This window comes from Alosa pseudoharengus, unplaced genomic scaffold, assembly GCF_046254945.1.
Source record: "Alosa pseudoharengus isolate Yale_2024_CS ecotype anadromous, Long Island Sound unplaced genomic scaffold, YU_APseudo_1.1 YU_APseudo_1.1_scf_24, whole genome shotgun sequence".
Classification (NCBI taxonomy): Eukaryota; Metazoa; Chordata; class Actinopteri; order Clupeiformes; family Clupeidae; genus Alosa; species Alosa pseudoharengus.
In genome coordinates, this window is record NW_027468689.1 from 29,324,818 (window position 1) to 29,345,756 (window position 20,939).

The 20,939-nt window shown below is 41.0% G+C and overlaps 1 protein-coding gene across 2 annotated transcripts; it reads left to right on the top strand.

Moving 5' to 3' along the window:
* The first annotated feature begins 429 nt into the window (after nt 1-429).
* lims1 (LIM and senescent cell antigen-like domains 1) lies at nt 430-20,356 on the top strand. 2 transcript variants are annotated; one of them, XM_076303716.1, is made up of 10 exons: nt 430-599; nt 5,984-6,143; nt 6,683-6,749; nt 10,064-10,184; nt 11,529-11,678; nt 11,890-12,040; nt 13,448-13,540; nt 15,869-15,917; nt 16,146-16,221; nt 17,024-18,114. In XM_076303716.1, exons 1-10 carry the CDS (start codon nt 571-573, stop codon nt 17,163-17,165), a joined length of 1,038 nt encoding a protein of 345 aa, XP_076159831.1. In that variant the 5' UTR covers nt 430-570; the 3' UTR covers nt 17,166-18,114. The 2 variants fall into 2 exon arrangements, with proteins under 2 accessions (XP_076159831.1, XP_076159829.1); XM_076303714.1 differs by lacking the exon at nt 17,024-18,114 and adding an exon at nt 18,159-20,356 and having other exon boundaries at nt 433-599.
* The last annotated feature ends 583 nt before the right edge of the window (nt 20,357-20,939 follow it).

Sequence of the window (20,939 nt, forward strand, 5' to 3'; positions counted from 1 at the left end):
GTAGTCATACTCAATTGGGCGGGACTAAGTTCGGAATGGCACCCAGGCTACTAGGCTATACAAGAAAATAGCAATGCTATTTTTCTCAAGAATGAAAGGAGAAAAGAAGACAGCCTATCATGGGGAGAGTGAGACTAAGCCGAAATTAGTAACGTGGAACGTGTCAAAAAACTGGCAATGTGTAAGCAAAGATCCTTTATCAACCGTCTCTGGTGGGCTAGGTCAAGGTTAGGGATACCTTAGGCAATGTTTTTTTTTTTATAAAACTTAACTGATTTCTGTATTTTCACACTCCGATGATGATAACACAAATAGATAAATCATAAAGTATTCGAAAATAATCCAAAATCACATAAGATCTGGGCATGATTATGAGAGAGACATTGCGCCTGATTTGGAAGAACGACAACTTGTTGACACTCCCTTAAACAGGGTGGTTCCATCCACAACCTCGAAGACGAGGGAGAAAAGTCACATAGGAAACCCTGTTTATCTTTTCGCTTAAACTTTAAACACCCGGACTGAGAGTTGACTCGCCAAAACCTTTTCTGAAGTTGTTGTTAGAAGGGGATGCTGGGGGTTGCAGAAATGACGGGCAGGTAAGAGTTATTGTTGTGAAGACAGACAATCTTACTGCCAACTAGCGAAACATTTGGTGTGCCTCTATCCGAGATAACGCTAGCGTAGCTAGCTGCTATATGTAGCCTAGCTAGGTAGCTAAATAATTAGCCAGCTCGACAGTTTGGGCCATTTAAAAACATGTTTGCTTGATAACTAGTCTAACGTTATCATACAGAAAAATGTCCTTTATTACGTTAATGTTCTCGTTATCCGACCGATCTAAGCCATATTAAGTCTCGTTGTAACTCGGTAGCAAATACATTAATTACTGTACCCTTGTCTAGCATTTGTGGGTAACAAAAATATAATCAGTGTGAATCAACGAATGGGCAAACGCTAGCTAACGGCTGCAAGTAGACAGGACATTCAACGTTAACGATATCAGGCGTTAAACTGGCTAAGTCTACTTTATCAGTTAATTTAGCCTGCGAGTAATAAAGTTGTATTTGCTAAGTTACAGGGTTACACCCAAACAGCGCTAACGTTAGTGAAGTTGAGAACACTGAAGTCACTGTCTGCACGAAAATGTAAATGCAGCTCTGAAAGGTTTAATGTTAATGTTTTAGGCTGTCCGCTCTGGCGATACAGATATGGTTCAGCAGAATACAAAAGGGAAAATATGGGTTAACTAACGTGAACATTCCTGACATACTTGATGACTGGGAGGATTTCAGATGTGCTTCCTCTGGGAACTCGTGGAAATAACCTATTTCCTGTGGAACGCGTCCATCCTTTATTTAGACCTACGCTGTGTTCAGATTCTCCACATTTCCTCACTCACTTGGTGGGAAAATCTATTGAGTAGGCCTACAGTGAATCAGTCAGACATTGACAATTGATTTGCCAGGGATAGAACTGGTGTCTCTGAAAGTTTAATTTCACTGCCTTCATGTGCAAGATCTAGTTTTACCATTAGAAGGCTCTGTAGCAGGGAATTGTTTTGACCAGGGCAGTCGACAGCTGTTTCTTTAAGAATGGAGTTCAGCATTTAATCATCCAGGTGTCAAGCTGTAAGGTAGCACATCTTGCACATCAGTCTCCAGTGGTTTATTACACCCCTTAATCTCTTCGCTGTTCTTCTATAACATACATTCAGAAGTTGTTTTCATGAATTGCCGCACCCCCAGGTAGTCAGGTTTGGTTCCAGGATTGGTTCTGTACCTTTATGACACACTAATGGACGGATGCCTGAGTTGGCCCATCTGGGCTGTCATTGGTCGAAACCTAGAGCCAAAGCAGAAATCCTCTGCATGATATTGACTGCTGGTTTTGCTCATGATAGGTCTCGTAAAATGAAGCATTATTTGGACTTGTTAACAAGGTTAAAAACTTGATTTTCACTGAAGGTGGTCTTACTTGTCTTTTGAGTGTTATTTTACACTCTGTGTGTGTGTGTATTTTTAAGAGGGTAAATCCCTCTCCCTTGCTATCTGTCCCATCTTGTTCTGGCTGATGTGTAAACTGTGCTGTGGTATGCTGTGAACATAGTGCTGGACACTCTGTGCATAATGACGGCCATCTTGCCCAAATTAGGAGACCCAGGAGGACTAGTGTAGGCACACTGTTTCCGTGGCTACAGTGTTCAACACTCACAGTCTGTCCCATAGGCTAGTCCTTCACTTATGATGTCAAAGGGATGATATGTCTACGTGCAGGAGAGGGGTGTATGATTCATATCTGACAGTGTGTTAAAACTGTAAGAGGGATGTCGAGAGCAAAAGTGTGATTCATGTTGGCTGGACTCTGAGTGTAGCCTCCATTTGTGGTGTGTGTGTGTACTTGTGTGAGTCATACACATGCAGTATTGTCCTGAGATATCGGAACCCAGCATTTTTGTTATTTCATTTGTATATTGTGTGTTTGATTTTCTGTTTCTGTGGGCACTTTTCATTTACTGATACGTAAAAACACTATTCGTCAAACCATTTAAGCTGCCTAAAACTTTTGTACAGTACGGTAGTAAAAAAATCTGTTCTGGTGTGCACCAGATGCCACACTCTCTCGGCATTAACAGGTGATAAATACATTTATTTGTAAACTTAGGCTACTTAATATAGTTAGTGGTGCAGGGTCTGTTATTTTCAGTGGTCACGTGTTATCTGTCAGTTGGTGTGATATTAGCAAGGCTAGTTAGTGTAAAGACAACTTGTGTGGATATGTCTGTGGCCTGACAAACCTTTTAACCACTGCATGGGCACTATGAATCATTGGGTGGGGCTAAAGCTTTTTTCTCAATCCACAGATAGGCCACTTTGCTACAGTAGCCACGTTTACATGGACACTTCTATTCCGATTAAAAACGGAATAACGGCTCAATCAGAATAAAAACTGTCAAATAAACACATCAATCGGAATGGAAATTCCTGACCCGATCAGAATTTTAATCGGAATGAAAAAGGTGGTGTAGTCCATTCCTATTCCGAATGAACACCCATGTATACGGTCATTCGGATTGACTGCTGTATCTTCTCAAGTTAAAGTAGGCAACGACAGCTCTTCCAATCAAAGATTCTAAAGCGCTTGAGAACACCTGATCGGGATGGAACGTACCCCATGTAAACAGATAGCACACATCTTTCAATCAGAATAGTTTAATCGGAATGACAAAAAAACTGTCCATGTAAGCATGGCTAGTGTGTTTGATGTAAGCTTAATTTTCTAAGGCCAAATTTCATATGCTTTTTGTACAAATTATGAACTTATGATCATACACCTACAGACTGATTCAATTCACAAGTTAGGCCTATTCTTATTCAATTCACAATTTATGTATGCATGTGAAAGATGACAGAACAGATACGTCTGTTCTGTCATCTTTCACATGCATACATAAATTGTGAATTGAATAAGAATAGGCCTAACTTGTGAATTGAATCAGTCTGTAGGTGTATGATCAAAATCAGTTGCCATGGTAGATGTTGATCTGTATTTATCTATTCTATCATACACTACACAGGTGATTGCGTTTGCTGTAGTTCAGCTTCTCATGGTATATACAGTGTAGATTTTTCTTGTGGTGTGTTAAGGTAGTCCATTTTAACAGTGTTTACAGGCTTATTGCGACATTACCCCATAACCCCATGTTTGTGTTGTAACCTTAACCTACAGCTAGGCATAATTTTATAGTCTCATTGTGATTGTATTACTTATGGCTAATGTCATTTTAACTAGATGTACCGCAGAGCGGTACAAAATATGACCGCCGCCCAGTCCAGCACATTTTTTCCACAAAAATAAATCACGCTGAAAGGCCTATATGATTCTAACCATCTCACTAAATTGCATTATCCACACTCAATTCTCACTGGTATCTGCTAGACAACCAAAACATGATTAGTTCATAGATTTCACATGTAAAATTCATTTTATACAACCCCACCCCCATCTTGCCTGTTCATAATTCTGAGAAATTCTTGTGTGCATGTGTGCGTGTACATGTTTATGTTTATGTGTGTCGGTGTGTGTGTGTGTGTGTGTTTGTGTATGCGTGCTTGTGTGTGTGTGCCTGCGTATGTGCTTGTGTTTGTGCATGCATGCGTACATATGTCTACTGTCTGAGTATGTGTCATACGTATGATTACTGTGAATGTATGTGTGTATCTGTTTATGCACATGTGTGCACATGGAATGGGTTAAGATGACCCCTGGAGGCAAACATACGGAAAAAAATGGTCATCCTAGGCCCTACGGTTTTCAAGATATTCACAGAAAACTGTGTCTGCCCTACCCTCCTTTAGGGGGGTCCAGTCCAGCGGGGGGGCTACAGATCAAAACGAAAAATTATGGTTCCATGCTATCCATGTGTGTTTACATGCCCACCAAGTTTCGTGTACCCCGGTCTTTCAGTGTCCCGGGACTCCTTGTTGGTGTACGGTCACTAATAGGGTTGCAAAGGGGTGGAACCATGGGAAGTTAAGTTGGGGAATTTTGGAAATATTCCAAATTGGAAACTTTCATGGAATTAAAGGAAATTATGGGAATTAATGGGAATTTACTGGGAATTTTGGGTAATTCATACAAACTGTTTCGTATACAAACATTAACATTTTGTTTCGTAATAAGCAATATGAATTGTATGTTGGTATTTTCGCTTAGCTTAGCATACAAAGCTAGCTAGCATGCTAGCGGGAATCCCATTCTTTGCCTATGGTTTACTAGCGTGCTAAACTAGCAATACTGAACTGCCCAAGATACACCACACCACTCAACAACAAAATCCGATTGGTTGGAACATTTTTTCCCCTGCATATGAACGCACCATAGGTTTCCTTTATGTCTATGGTTATGGTTATGGTTATGGATTTAGCAGACGCCTTTGTCCAAAGCGAGCCTTTGTCTAGCAGCCTATGCCGCTTGCTGTGTGCATATGATTGACATATGTGCAGGGTAGAAATTCGACTGAAATTGTATTAAATCAGGTTGTTTTAACTAATATTAGACTGCAAGATGGGGTTTTGTCCACTACATTTAAGTTCCCTGTTATAGACTAACTTACCATATTAAAAATTCCCAGTTTATTCCCATTAATTCCCGTTTATTCCTGTTAATTCCCATATATATTCCCGTTAATTCCCATGGAAAGTTTCCAACTTTGAAAATTCCCGGAATTTTGCAACCCTAGTCACTAAATGTACACATAAATTATTTTATTGTAAGGCCCCCCATGAATGAAAGTTCACGAAACTTGGCATGCATTCAGAGGGTGTCATAATGATCCTACACTTTCAATTTCGTGCAGTTTTGACCATGTCAGCTAGAGATATTGTGATCAAAACACCTAATTTTTTGCTTTTTAATTTTTAACTAGGTGGCGCTATACATGAAATAAGTGGTAATGGGATGGGTTGACATGTCCCCTTAAGACCAACATACAAAAAAAAGGTGGACCTCCTAGGCCCTACGGTTCTCGAGATATTCACAGAAAACGGTCTCCGGCCACCTACAGGCCAGTTGGTGTATAGTAACATAAATTAATTTATTGTGTGGCCCCCCATGAGCGGAATTCCACAAAACTTGGCATGCATTCAGAGGGTGTCATAATGTTTCTACTCTTCCAATTTCGTGCAGTTTTGACTATGTTAGGTCACAGATACCTGCGATTACAACACCTCATTTTTACTTTTTTGTGTTTAACTAGGTGGCGCTATACATGAAATGAGTGGTTATGGAATGGGAAAAAAAAAAACCTGACTAAACCGCTTCGCTGTGCGGCGGTCATAATAATGTCCTTACATTTTGTAAATGTAAATGTCCTTTACTTATCTGTCGTCTGTCTGTCTGTTCAGACTACTATTTCTAGTGCCTTATTGAATGAGTGCAAACAAACTATAACCCCCCCCCCCCCCCCCCAATGTGTTCCCAGTAACATGGCCAGTGCCTTGGCGAATGCGGCGTGCGAGCGCTGCAAGGCTGGGTTTGCTCCGGCTGAGAAGATAGTGAACAGCAACGGGGAGCTCTACCATGAGCAGTGCTTTGTCTGCGCCCAGTGTTTCCAGCAGTTTCCTGAAGGCCTCTTCTATGAGGTGAGACCACACTTCCTCAGAACAACTTTACTGTGTCAGAGTGGTGCTTCATCATTTTATTGTCTGAGGCTCTTGTAAAATTAAAAAAAAGATTACTTACATGTCACCTTAATTAGCACAGTTATGAGCCCAGCTGTTGTAGCACAGCAGCATTTACTGAATTCAGGCACACATGTGCTGAAGGTAATTCGGTTTATGAACGGGAGGCTCTTTAGTCAGCTCATTTATTTCCGATGGAGCGTCAGGTGTGTTGTAGCGGTTATTGTTTATGGTAATTAGCGTACCTGTCTACACAGACCCGGCTGGGTGTTGCACCTAGTGACTGAGCATGTTACGATGCAGAAGGATTTATGCGTGTGTCATAGTTGTATGAAGATTAGCCCTATTGGGCATAAACAAGGTATTCAGTTAATGCCCCACCGGAAATATATGAGCTGGCTATGAGCCTTTCGTGCATACGTAAGGTGCATTGTATTGTGTTCTTTTGTTGCCTACAAATTCTACTATTTCTGATGTCCCTCTTCTCTCTCTCTCTGTAGTTTGAGGGCAGGAAGTACTGTGAGCATGATTTCCAGATGCTGTTTGCTCCTTGTTGTCATCAGTGCGGTGAGTGAATGCTTAAGTTTTCCAACATAACTTCAAAATGTACAACCTAGTACATGTTGTACTGTTCCAAAACGTTTTTACATTTTTTAAATTCAGGAAAATGTTTCTCTTTGCCATTACAGTGAGCTATTGAGCAGTTTGGCTACCTTCCTGTAACTATTAGTCTTGTGTGTGTGTGTGTGTGTGTGTGTGTGTGTGTCTGTCTGTGTCTCTGTGTGTGTGTGTCTGCCTATGTGTGTATGTGGAGTGAAGCAGGGAAGAGGATTAAGCTGTATACATATTTAGTCAGTGCATTTGATCTTTCTTGTGGCTGGAACTCAAACTCCACTCGAGAATGAATATATTCAGATACAATTTTTGCGATTATTGCCACGGGGACAAGTCAGTTGCATTATAGCTTTTTGGGTGTCATCAGGCAGTTTTTCTAATTACTACCACCTCCTGCATTATTTGCACTTCTGGTTACTGGCTTCACTGTCCCCTACTGTAACAGTAGGTGTGAAGTTATCAGAAATGTAATCTCATCTAACATTTAATAATTAATGGAATCAGAAGGAATAACCCACAAAATAAATGGAATGTCTTCTACGGTCCAGTAAAGTTCTGACACGCGTGAACCTTCCAGTCAAATGTTTCCGTGGTTGGTGACATTTTGGCAGCCTTTACAAGGCAAGGATTAAAGTTCTCCGTCGTACGACGGATTTCGGTCAATTTGATTTTAGAAATGTCATATTTGAGATCGATGCAGATCCGGTGAGAAAAAAATAGGAGGAGGGGGGGGGGTCTATCACCTTTTCTTTTCCTTTTTTTAAGGCAACTACAAATATTAGGTACGATGAATGAATGTGTGTGATGTTAAATGTTTAAAGACCTAATAGTGTTCTTGAGAACTTTCTGTGTCTCAATCAGAGACCGCTCAAGAAGATACGTCAGCCATGAGTTTCGCTTTGTTTATGTTGTAGCTACACGCTTGTCTCATTGGCCTGGGGCGGTTGCTTAAAAAAAAAAGAACACGTCTGGAGGACGGTCTAAAAGTTGGATTATAGTGACACAATCGAGACAGCTGATGAGGTTGCCCAATCCGTTTAACTTTTTTGGATATGATATTGTGAGCTCTATGTGCAAATTCGGAGGCTGTGTCCTTTCCATGCATCAATGTAGACAATTTCTTACTATCGCGAACTCTTGTCAGGGGAGGTCATTCATTTTGGGTGTCACCTATGACTTGAACAGATAGCCTGCTATGCCACCCGATGTACTGTAATGTATTATTGTTACAGTTTTTAATCAATGCAACTAACATTATGTGTAAAGCGACGCAATATAAACCGTAGCCTATGCCTATCCCGTCTGACATGTACAACAATGTTTTTCACAATTTGCGACGTAAGGTTTTGACTGAGCGTGTTAACATAAAATAATAATATCGCGAAATGTTGAGTAAGGGGGTCAGTCGTGTTTGTGACGCACAGACAGCCTTGTAGCCTATTTTGGCCTCACTTTTAACGACAGTAGGTTGTGAGCGTTTGTTGACAAAAAATAACCATGCAATTAAAATAGTCAACTTAAAACTTTGCTATTATTAATGTATAGCACAAAACCATAACCAGTAGGCCTACCAGAACCTCGCATATTAGTGTCATGATTTGTGTGCGTCTATTTGGCAAGGCCACTAGCTGTCATGGATATAATAATAATAATAATAATTATTATTATTTATATAGCACTTTTCAAAACAAAGTTATAGTGCTGTACAATATCAACATAAATGAAAATGCAAATAAGACATAATAATTTAACAATCAAATAATATATACTAATTCAATTAGAACTTAACATAAATTTGAAAAAAGGAAAATAAACTTACACTGAAATAAAACTTACTGAAATAAAACTTAGGATACTGAAATAAAACTTGACACTGAAATAAAACTTATGGATGCGTTGCTAAAGGAAGGCACAGGTGTCAAAAGTTAAAAAATAAATGGAGATGGGCGGCTGTTGGAAACGTGGGAGAACTAACAAGCCATGGTGTAAAAAAATAAAGTGCCAGGGGTTTGCTTTTGCGCGGTTTGCTGCAAGACAATTGTTTATGAATGCAATAGGAAAACGTTTTAGCACGCCAACAATCAGAAGACCGCCATAAGGTTAACGTTTGTGCACTTCAGGACATCTTCCCTACCTGGTGCAACTAGCCACCACGACAGAGGTAGGCTACATTTATGTATGGCTGACCGTTTTTGTGCTCAGAAAGTAGGCTATGCATGTTCTTTCATATAGCGCAACACGATCTGTCCCACCCTCACCATATCGCAACCTCTTGTCAACCTTATACAATCTGTTGCTGAAGACAAAAGCGCCCCCTCCAGATTTTTGTTATCAGATGCGCAGACCTCCTGCATGAGCACACACAGTATTGCTGCTCATTGGAAAACTGAGTTGTCTGTAAAACTCAAAATTACCAGGTTTTCATTAAATGCGGATGAGGCAACAAATGGAAATATGAACAATATCTAGACTGTTCTGATTCGTTACTTTGATGAGGAAATGTGAAGTCTTGCAAACTTGATTTTTTAGATTTTACTTGGTGTTGAATTGTATATTAACAAGAAAAAAAATCCTAGTTAAAGCCTTGCTACAATATTGCTGCAGTAGAAAAGAACAGCAATGGCTAATCAGCAATGGTCAGGGATGATATTGAAATATTGTTTTGTTAATCAGGAAAACTCAATCTCAATCAAGAATACTCTCAATTCGCCTTATTCACATGGCGGCCATTGGCGGCTAAAACGAGGCTACAGGGTACACAAACCATAGGATTGTTATGTTCTATGCATTCACCTGTAGATGGCATTAATTATATAGTAACTTAAGAGTACCCTGTAGCCTCGTTTTGGTGTTTATTTGGTGCTTTACATTGCTGTTTGCATCTTTTTGTACATTAAAAACCAATAGGTCGCGACCGCAAAAGGGGGGGCTATCTCTATAGGTAGATATGAACAACGTATGACTTAAGGCCTGAAAAAAGTTCAGTCAAACGATTTTTTTTAACTTTAATTCCTGTTACAAGGTCATAGTTGAATAATTTGGCAGGTGTCCCAGCTGGACCTTTAGTGATGGGGAGTAACAGAATACATGTACCGGCGTTACGTATTCAGAATACAACTTATGAGTAACTGTATTCCGTTACAGTTACAATTTACATATATCTAGATACGGCAGTCGGTTTGTTGTGTACTAACAGTATGCCTCTGACAGTTTCAGTGATGTGTGTTGGTGCTGGGTTGCTTACTGTGTAATGTGTTGATGTGTAGGAGAGTTTATCATTGGCCGGGTGATCAAGGCCATGAACAACAGCTGGCACCCGGACTGTTTCTGCTGTGACATCTGCCAGGCTGTGCTGGCTGATGTGGGATTCGTTAAGAACGCCGGCCGGTGAGTTCTCAGTGGGCAGTCTGTGAGGATGCCTTGATGATGATCAGTTTCATTACAGAGGCAGGTTATTAGAGTGGGGGCAGAGGCCATCTGGAATCTATTTATAGGTTATGATGATCACATGTGCTGCATGAATTGACATATTCAGTCACTATTTTATTCAATTGTTTTTTTTTCCAGGATATTTGGATATTAAATATTGAGACTGCTATCACAACGTATTACTGCCACTGCTATTTCAAATGTGTTACAGTTATACAAGTGTAATGAGTTTTCTTCATCACAATTGAATTCCAGCATTAGCCTCATTATATAGTTGCCGCAGCTTGTATTCATTACATCAGTATTTTTGCCCTGTAGTAGTTGGAAATATGGCCTAACCATTGTTTTCCCAGCTGAACTACTTTTCTTTTGTAGACATATTAGTCCATTTTCATTGCATTAATCTTGTGGGGGAAAGCATAGAACAATGAGAATATAGTGAAGGTCAAGTTAAAATCAAAACAAAAGACTTGCTATATCATTTAATGACATGTCTTTATTATACATTTCTATTTATTCTACTTTACATTTATTCTACTTGCCTTAGCCACTGAGTCAGACCTTGTAGGCAGTCTGAGCCGAGAGTAATGAATATGGAAGCTAAGCTGCACACTTGTCATCTATCAACAACACAGCTGGCAGTGGAACAGTGCAAGTCTGGGTCTCACGGCGCAAGGGTTTTAAACTCCTCTGTAATACTCCTCTGTAATATGCTACCACATATTTGCACTCATTACTCAAATTTCATCATGAAATCGTGTTCTGAAGTCACATATGGCCAGATATGAAGTAGACAGTCTTTTCTTTTTTGTTTCTCAAACTTTTTCTGACCAAAGGAAAAAAAAACACAGTAGATCCACTTCAACAGCATATTACGCAATAGGCCTACTCACTGAACCACCTTGCTTATTGTCATTGCACCTTGCTTATTGTGTCAGAGGATTCATATGATTTATACTGGCATAGCTTATGTAGGTAGTGTTGCAGAACTGTTTGGATTTGAATAGAAGTTGGTTCTATATTACAAACAACTCATCTATATTATATTTTATATTTACTATGTCTTCTTAAGGACCACTTGGGATAGCTCGCAGAGCACCAGTGGTCCCCGGACCACACTTTGAGAAACACTGTAATATTGGATATATAACATACAAGTCTTTAACAGAGGCCATAGACATGATTAGTGTTCAGCCTGTGTGTTAGTAACTCAAAAGCCAAGGGAAGTAAGAGGTCATCCTAGTTCATCCTAACTTTGTGTGTGTGTGTGGATGTTTATTTGTGTGTGTTTGTGTGCTGCAGTCACCTTTGCCGGCCGTGTCATAACCGTGAGAAGGCGCGTGGCCTGGGGAAATACATCTGCCAGAAGTGTCATGCCATCATCGAAGACAACCCCCTCATCTTCAAGAATGACCCCTACCACCCTGACCACTTCAACTGCAACAACTGTGGGTCAGTAGAGTCAGCTTGTTGTCATTCTGCTACAATCCTACCCAGATATTGAGTGTTTTGATTGTGTTAGGGGCCTAATGGTGTGTGACTGACTGACTGTTACTGTACTGCACTGTACTGTACTGCTAACCTAAAAGGAGACACGTCTGCTCCTGTTCAGTGAGTGTTTTAAGCTACCACAACAACTTAACCGTGTGTGTGTGTATTACAGTAAGGAGCTGACTTCTGATGCCCGTGAGCTGAAGGGTGAACTGTACTGCCTGCCCTGTCACGATAAAATGGGCGTGCCCATCTGTGGGGCATGCAGGAGGCCCATAGAAGGGCGTGTCGTCAACGCCATGGGGAAGCAGTGGCACGTGGAGGTGTGTTCGTTGTTCCTGTTTCACACTTCATCAGGGTTTTTTTTTTGTGCTCTTATTGTTGCTGCTTTACTTTAAGTGTTGATACTATCAGCTGTCATTTCTGTAAATATCAAATGTAACATCAGATGTAATTTAATTTCTTTGTTGATGTAATTTCATTGATGCGATTGTCTCTGCAGGTGGTCAAACAGCCTTAGTCGTTAACAGGCCATATGGTTGCATAATATTTAATGGCACTTTGGGGGCTCATGTGTCATTACTCAATGCTAACCATTTTTTAAGTACTCTATTTTTAGATCCTGACTTCCTGAAACACATATTTGTAGTTGGTACATTATGAGATGCTTCCAGTCAGAATGTTACCGTAAATACTCACTAAATGATTTATTATATTCTCATCTAAATCATCCGTGTACTCCACTGCTCTCTTCCTGTTTTTCTTGACTATATTCATCCTCATGTTTCACTGACTCTTTTCATCCTACATATTCATTTCTGTTTTCCCTCCCTGTTCCCCGGTTTCATTTCACCTGTTCACCTCCAATCTCTTCATCCTCATCTCCCTTTTTTGTTTTTCACTCTTCCTTGACTCCTGTCCTCCTCGCATCCTCCCTCTCTCCCTACTCTTCCATCGTTGCCATGGTAGCACTTTGTGTGTGCGTGGTGCGAGAGGCCCTATCAAGGCCGGCCGTATTACGAGCGGCAGGGCCACGCCTACTGTGAAAGGCACTTTGACATGGTGAGACAGGAAACTCACTGCTGTGGACCGACTGTATGTGTGTGTGTGTAGAGTATTCTGCTTGGTCTAGCGGGATTGCTGCCACTCTACTTCCTTATTGTTTTGAGTTACTGAAAGATGGAAATGGATTGGGTGCCTTGAGGCTTAAGATGGCATAGAATGGATGAACAGAATATTTTACCTTAGTTATATTAACATAGAAGGTACTGTATGTAACTATGGTCTGTCAAAAACATGTTCAGATGCTATTTTACAAGCCCATTAACAATTCTATAATTAGGGCGGGGGATTAAATGGCCCATTTTAGCAGTAATGTAGGGCGCCCTCATGCTTATCTGGCACCCACATGAATAATGAAGTGAGTTTTATGCTGATTGGCTGCCTTGCAGCCAAAGACCGCTCACAACAGGCTCCAGAAACTTCTAGGTCTCCAACTCAAAGTGGAAACGTAACATGTGGAGGAGAGCAGTGAACAGAGGGATGGTTTGCGTCACACTCTGCCTTTGCAGATTTGCATCTGAAGGAGGAAACTACCGTGTTTCCAGTTCACAGTAGCTTTGTGGCCTTGCACCAAACTCTCCTTATACAACAAAACCAAGGCAAAACTGTTCTCCATACTATGTCTGCTTTAAATGGGTGTGCATGTGTATGTCTGTGTGTGCTTGCAGCATTTTGTTTGTGCTAAGTGTGAGAAGCCATTCCTTGGTCATCGCCATTATGAGAGGAAAGGACTGGCCTACTGCGAGACCCACTACAACCAGGTAAAACAACACCACTTTAACATATAGAACTTTAAATATTCAAGTGTAAGATGGCTGTCTTGCCCTGTGTACGGTGTACATGTTAGGACATCCTCAGCTGTCAGACTCAGGTGTCAGACATCAGATGAAAAGGCATCAGGTTTCAGGAAAACCGCTGTCAAGTTTACGGAATTACACAGTCAGGTTTCAGACATCAGATGAAAAAGAGTCAGGTCTCAGGAAAAGCGGAGTCAGACAAAAAGTTCTCAGATGAAAAGTTATCAGAGTCAGGTCTCAGAAAAAGGGGAGTCAGACAAAAAGTTCTCAGATGAAAAGTTATCAGAGTCAGGTCTCAGAAAAATGAGAGTCAGACAAAGAGTTCTCAGATGAAAAGTTCTCAGACTCTTTCTCAGATTTCTGTTAACTGGTACAACAAGCAAACTTATTTGTGATATAATAGGCTACGAAATAGTTGTTTTCTGAAAGCTAGTTCACTCGGCTAAAATAAACCCACGTTGCCATGGATACTACAAACAATTCGGCTGAAGAATCATACATCACGTGAACTTGAGCAGTGCTCAAACTAGCTTGCAGAAAGAAACAATACAGTCTATGATTATATCACAAATATGTTTGCTTGCTGTACCAGTTTGCTTGCTGTACCAAACCAAACGTATTTGTGATATAATAGCCTAGCCTACTGTAAGGGAAGCTACACCAGGAGCGTTCCTTTTGCAGCGCATAAAAACATTTAAGAGTGGTCTATTTTTTTCGAACGTATGCGCCGCTATCACGTCTGGTGTAGCTATTTCCATTGATTATAGTGGAAGCTTTGTTGCAGCAGATGCAACGCTTCAGTTGTGTAGCTTCCCCAAAGATTGTTTTTGGCTTCCCTGTAATACGAAATAGAATTCTTGTTTTCTGCAAGCTAGTTCACGTTATGATTCTTCAGCTGGATTTGTTTGTAGTATCCATGGCAACTGGAGGACTAAACGTGGCCTACACGAGTGAACTAGCTTTCAGAAAACAACTAGCATTTTATTTCGTAGCCTTTTATATCACAAATGAGTCTGCTTGTTGTACCAGTTAACAGAAATAGCTGTTTTTCTGAAACCTGACTATGATAACTTTTCATCTGAGAACTTTTCGTCTGACTCCTTTTCTTCTGACAGCGGTTTTCCTGAGACCTGACTCTGATAACTTTTCATCTTATAACTTTTCGTCTGACTCCGCTTCTCCTGACAGCGCTTTTCCTGAGACCTGGAGCGTTCCTTTTGCAGCGCATAAAAACATTTAAGAGTGGTCTATTTTTTTCGAACGTATGCGCCGCTATCACGTCTGGTGTAGCTATTTCCATTGATTATAGTGGAAGCTTTGTTGCAGCAGATGCAACGCTTCAGTTGTGTAGCTTCCCCAAAGATTGTTTTTGGCTTCCCTGTAATACGAAATAGAATTCTTGTTTTCTGCAAGCTAGTTCACGTTATGATTCTTCAGCTGGATTTGTTTGTAGTATCCATGGCAACTGGAGGACTAAACGTGGCCTACACGAGTGAACTAGCTTTCAGAAAACAACTAGCATTTTATTTCGTAGCCTTTTATATCACAAATGAGTCTGCTTGTTGTACCAGTTAACAGAAATAGCTGTTTTTCTGAAACCTGACTATGATAACTTTTCATCTGAGAACTTTTCGTCTGACTCCTTTTCTTCTGACAGCGGTTTTCCTGAGACCTGACTCTGATAACTTTTCATCTTATAACTTTTCGTCTGACTCCGCTTCTCCTGACAGCGCTTTTCCTGAGACCTGACTCTTTTTCATCTGATGTCTGAAACCTGACTCTGATAACCTTTCATCTGAGAACTTTTCGTCTGACTCCGCTTTTCCTGAGACCTGACTCCTTTTCATCTGATGTCTGAGACATGACTGTGTAATTCCGTAAACTTGACAGAGGTTTTCCTGAGACCTGATGCCTTTTCATCTGATGTCTGACACTTGAGTCTGACAGCTGAGGATGTCCTAAAATGTACACCGTACCTGTGTTACTATGGAGTGTTACGCCAAGGAATGAGGGGTAGGGGGCTGTGCTACTCCATAAAGGTAGGTATGTGAAAGCTTAGCACTGCAGGCCCAAATGGCAATGTCTCATGAGCAGATATAGTTGAATATGTTGCATCATGCTGCACCAGTTGGGTGACTCAAGTGCACGACAGAAATTTGGCATGGTTCCCCACCATGGGATTAAAACTGTTATGGTTGCTATGACTGTGTTTACATTTGTCTTGTACAGTTATGTATTTGTGACATGCGTGCATCTAACCCTGTAACTGAGTGATTCACTCTCTTTCTGTAGCTCTTTGGTGATGTGTGCTACCACTGCAACCGTGTGATTGAGGGTGATGGTGAGTGATGACCTTTAACCTTTGTGAATCACATAAATAGCTGTTGTGGCGTTGCTCTGGATAGATGAACATGCGTGTCAATGGTGGATGCCCGTAAGTGTAATATGGTGATATTTAGTAGCTGGGGCACATATCAAGCAGCCATGAGAGACTATGCTTGCATACAGTAATGTCAGTTTTGTGTGGTATTGCTTATGTACCACTGACTAATGTGTCCTGTACTTTCAGTGGTCTCTGCTCTGAACAAGGCCTGGTGTGTCAACTGCTTCTCATGTTCCACCTGCAACACCAAGCTTACCCTCAAGTGAGTAAACACACACATACACTCATTGACATTTCACACACTTGATAGTCAAGACAACACACAAAACAGACATGAAACATGAAGCTCAAACTCATGCCATGTGTGTGTCATGTTGGATGAACTGTGTAGTGACCGCTGTCAGCAAGACTCTCATCACTTTCTGGGTTTGAAAGTGATTAACAGCACGGTCATCCCCTCCCCATTCCCAACATGCAGTCAGGCACACCCAGGCTCACCCACTCACCCAGGGCTCATGGGCTGGCTGACTCACACAGAGTGGAGGAAGTGTTGGATCTGGAGCTGAGCTTTTGGTTTCATCCATTCAGCCGCTAGATAAATGACATTGGGGTGTACGAGGGACACCCTAAACATCTCAGTTTTATATACAGTGCTGGGCATAAGTTAGGACGCCCATGCTAAAGTTGAATAAAAAGAGGAATAACAAATCTTTTGGAAATTGATCTTAATGCCTTAATTTAAAAAAAATGAGGACACCAACAGTACACAAGAACAAAACAGTAGCGAGGTATCAGTCACACTAATGTTGCAAAATGGCAAGCTTGACAGCCTTCATTGACAAACAGTTCCTCTGCTTTTTCTAATGCTCTCTTAGCCTGTCTGTCTTTCCTCACCGTGGCTTCTAACATGTGTCTGTTTTCTTTACTCTCTTCTTCTCTCTCCACCTTCACCACCCTCATCAATCCCCTCTTGTTCACTATCACCTTTTGCTCTGTGGATTTTGTCATCATTTAATTGCCCCCCACACACACTCCTCCCTTTGGCCTGTATGGTGGCCGTGCAGGGACAAGTTTGTGGAGGTGGACCTGAAGCCGGTGTGTAAGCACTGCTACGAGCGTTTCCCCGAAGAGCTGAAGCGTCGGCTGGCCCGCCGTGAACGCGAGGCCCGGGACAAACGCAAGAAAGCCGCTGCCATGTGTCTGTAAAAGCTCTCCATCTCTCCATTCTCCTGTTCCTACTTCTCTTCACCCGCTTCACCCCAAAGCTCTCCATCCTCCTGTTCCTACTTCTCCTCACCCGCTTCACCCCAAAGCTCTCCATCCTCCTGTTCCTACTTCTCCTCACCCACTTCACCCCAAAGCTCTCCATCTCTCCATCCTCCTGTTCCTACTTCTCCTCACCCGCTTCACCCCAATGCTTTACCCCCCTGAAGAGTTACTCTTGTCTAATTCTGGTCTAGTCTTGAACTCATGCTTTTTTTCCCCATTTTGCCTCTCTGCTCTGACATGCAACCTCACCCCATACCATCATCTCTCATACCTCAGAGATCTCTTAATCTAACTCTTAATACTGGTACTGATTACCTGAGATGATCTGAAGTCTGAAAGTCACGTGTTCTAAATATCTTCAGGTGTCTATCAGCTGTATATTATTCTGTACCCAGCCCATATACCTCGCCCATAGTTCAAGTTGTTTTTTCCCAGTTGCAAGTTGCAAATGGAATGCCCCCTGAAGTCGTATTCTTACTTGTCAATTCGTTCGAACTCTGAGTATCCCAAATTCGAATTTTCGAGATGGCTGTACCCATTAACAGTAAATGAGAGTCGTAGATATATGCACTGTTTACTAGCAGCTCTGTCCTGTTTGTGTCTCATTAAACCAGTCGTAGAAACTATAATGCCCAACCTCTGTTGCTATGTTGCTAGAATATTTGTGTAAAATATGGTCATGCTTCGTTACAAAGTGGTATTATTATATCTGGTAACAATCGGTAACTACAGACAATAACTAACAAACAGTAGCATTTTCTTTTACAACTTTCTACACAACTGTAACACATTCAACCTAGTTTTTACCTGGATGTGATGTCATTCCCAGTCATCAGTTACCACTTACGAGACAAATGGAACACAGCATTATATAGATCTTCTCAGGGAAATGAGCTCTATTTCTAATATTAATATTTTTCCTGTTTTCAGGAACAAGTTTGTGGAGTTTGACATGAAGCCAGTGTGCAAGAAGTGCTATGAGAAGTTCCCGCTGGAGCTGAAGAAGAGACTGAAGAAGCTGGCTGAGACCGTGGGGCGCAAGTAGACAGCCTGCCCACCAGGTGGCGCCAGAGCCCCACACTGCCCTGGCCTCACCTCCACTGTGGTGCTCAACATGTGATGGAGAGACTAAGGGGAAATCCATTCAATCAGCCTTAAGTTATTCTGCATCAGTTTACGTTGAGGGTCAAAGTAATGTTGGTTGAAGGAAGGAAGACCTTCATTTTTTGACATCGAATAGAAATCCTCTGAAGGTTTATTCAACTCCACTGTATTGTACAAGAGACATTTACTAGATATCCACACATACTCTAGCTGTAAAGATACGTCCATTTTCTTCCATCCGTTTTTATGTGACATTATTTTTATTATGAGCAGGCAATTTGTGCGTGTTACAGTATGGGAAGTTTGGTGTAAGCGAACTTTGTTATAGTTGCATTCAGTGACAAAGAGAATAAGAGGGTCCTTGTATGTGTTTGGAAATGTCCACCTGCTACATCTATTGTGTCAGTTCGCTAGGTTTAGTTAATCTATACACTTGTGGACATAACGGTATCATTTTAAACTTTTATTTTTCTTTTCTTACTGTAGAAATTGACATTGTCCTCTTAAAAGGTCTTAAAACGTATCAATTTTAACACGGAGACTGATGCCAGAAATGTTCCCTTAGTCTGTCCTTCACTGATTAACCCTCAATTATCGCTAAAAGTCATTATGTGTCACTACAGTGTGCTTTGCAGTGTGTTCAATGTCACATTTCAAAACAGCTGAGAAGCTGAACCACTCTTTTAACACGGCAAAGCATGTATCTGTATAGCTTTTATATACATATACTGTATTTACAATTCCTGTTAATTATGTCTTAAACTATCACATAGCTACTGTCCTTCCATTTCAGAAGTGTGTACCATATGTATGTGACAGATGGCTTGATAATATCTTAATTCAGCATTGAACCTATTATGAGTTTTTCCCTCTTCAGCGCACCAAAGCAATGTGTGATATTGTCTTATACTCAACTCAGCACTGAACTGTGTGTGCTCTGGCTTATACTGCCAAATGTGGTGTGTCAATGTGTATGTGTCATCTTACAGATACTATATACATGCAAGTAACTGATGTATCTAGATGTTGATATCATAGAGTTCACACTAGCCAAAACAACCATAGCCACAGCACCTTGCATACATAGTGTCAAGCTATGCATATAAAATGTCTCTTTCTTTGCTCCCACACTGCACTTGTAAGCCTTTCCCCCCTCAGATGTGGAGTCCTTGCAGTAGTTGGCATGTGAAGGCTGTCCTAGTGCTTGTTCAAATTGGTTAAACTAATGGACACACAGAGTAACACACAGCGTGGGCTCAATCTGGAGATCCGGGAGAGAGAAACATGCTTTTTATGTGCCTTACTATTTTACGTGCCTTCTTATTATTTCATTAATCAGCTGCTGTAGTTCTCTAATGGTATGTAATTATGATTATGTCTTTGTGAGTCCCCCCACCCTCTCACCAGCCCTTTCGTTAGTGGCGGGTTCTTTGCTCTCCACAGAGACGCTCTTCAGAAATACACTATGGGCCTCTCTTCAATACACAAGTCTGCCTCTCATCTTTTTGGACAATTGTCCCCATAACACTTGCTTGAGCTAGAGAGATCGTTGTGACTGTGGACTTTTATGAATGAAAAACCTAAAGTAGTTAATAACAGTTCTAACTTTGAAAATGCTACTTGTATTAACTGGTGTTATCAGATAGTAATATTGTTATTACTGTGCATTCTACTTGTGTCTTTTAAAAAAAATCTTAAATCTAGATTTAGACACTGTGGGCATGTTCACTAAAAGTTGACTATTCAAAAGTTTTATATGAGTTTATACTTTGACTGCATGAAGCCTTTAGCTTTTGTTTTTATAAATAGGCATTTTTTTTTATGCACAATATTAATTTCTTAGTAATACTCATGTTTAATGCCAATGTTTGCCAGTGCTCATAAGAGCTCTGCCCTGTAAGTGCTTACTGCGTGACTTATGGAGTGCTACAACCCTCGGAGTTAGAAAGTCCATTATTCAGCTTAAGAAAGATTATACAAAACCGCTAACGTGATGTTTAATAAATCCCTCTTTTCAAACATCATTCTGCCCTGTTGGATTTTGATTGTATTTAAATGTTGTTTACTGCTACTGTGGGTACCTGATCTGCACAGGTTACCAGATCTGCATGATTACGTCATAATAGATGATGTGTCGCCACCTCATTCGTCCAAAGTCGAGAGTAGAATTCGGCTGGGTTTGAAGCGTAGCTGCTCAAGCGATGCCTGAGGCAAAAGTTTTATTATTTAAAGTGGACCCTTTCACAGCAACATTGGTGTGATTGGCTGGTTTGTGTGACGTCACCTACGACTGCAACCCCTGCTGTAATCGCGGGAAAATAAGCGAACTTTAGGTTATACCAGAGCCCGTCTACGGAGAGCCTTGCCACTCCGTATTAAGTCCCATTGTACCGAATTTTGGTTGCAGTTCCACCATATTTCCACTGGGGGCGATCGCCATGAGTGCAGAATGAATGGGAGTCAATGGAGCTAGACGGCTAAATTTGTCTCTTTCACCTGATTGTCGTTGACAAATCTCAGATTTGACTGCAGTTTGTATAACTTCAACATGGGTTATAGGTCAAAAGTTGAATGAACGAGTACTTATGTCCTTTTGATTTCTTACAG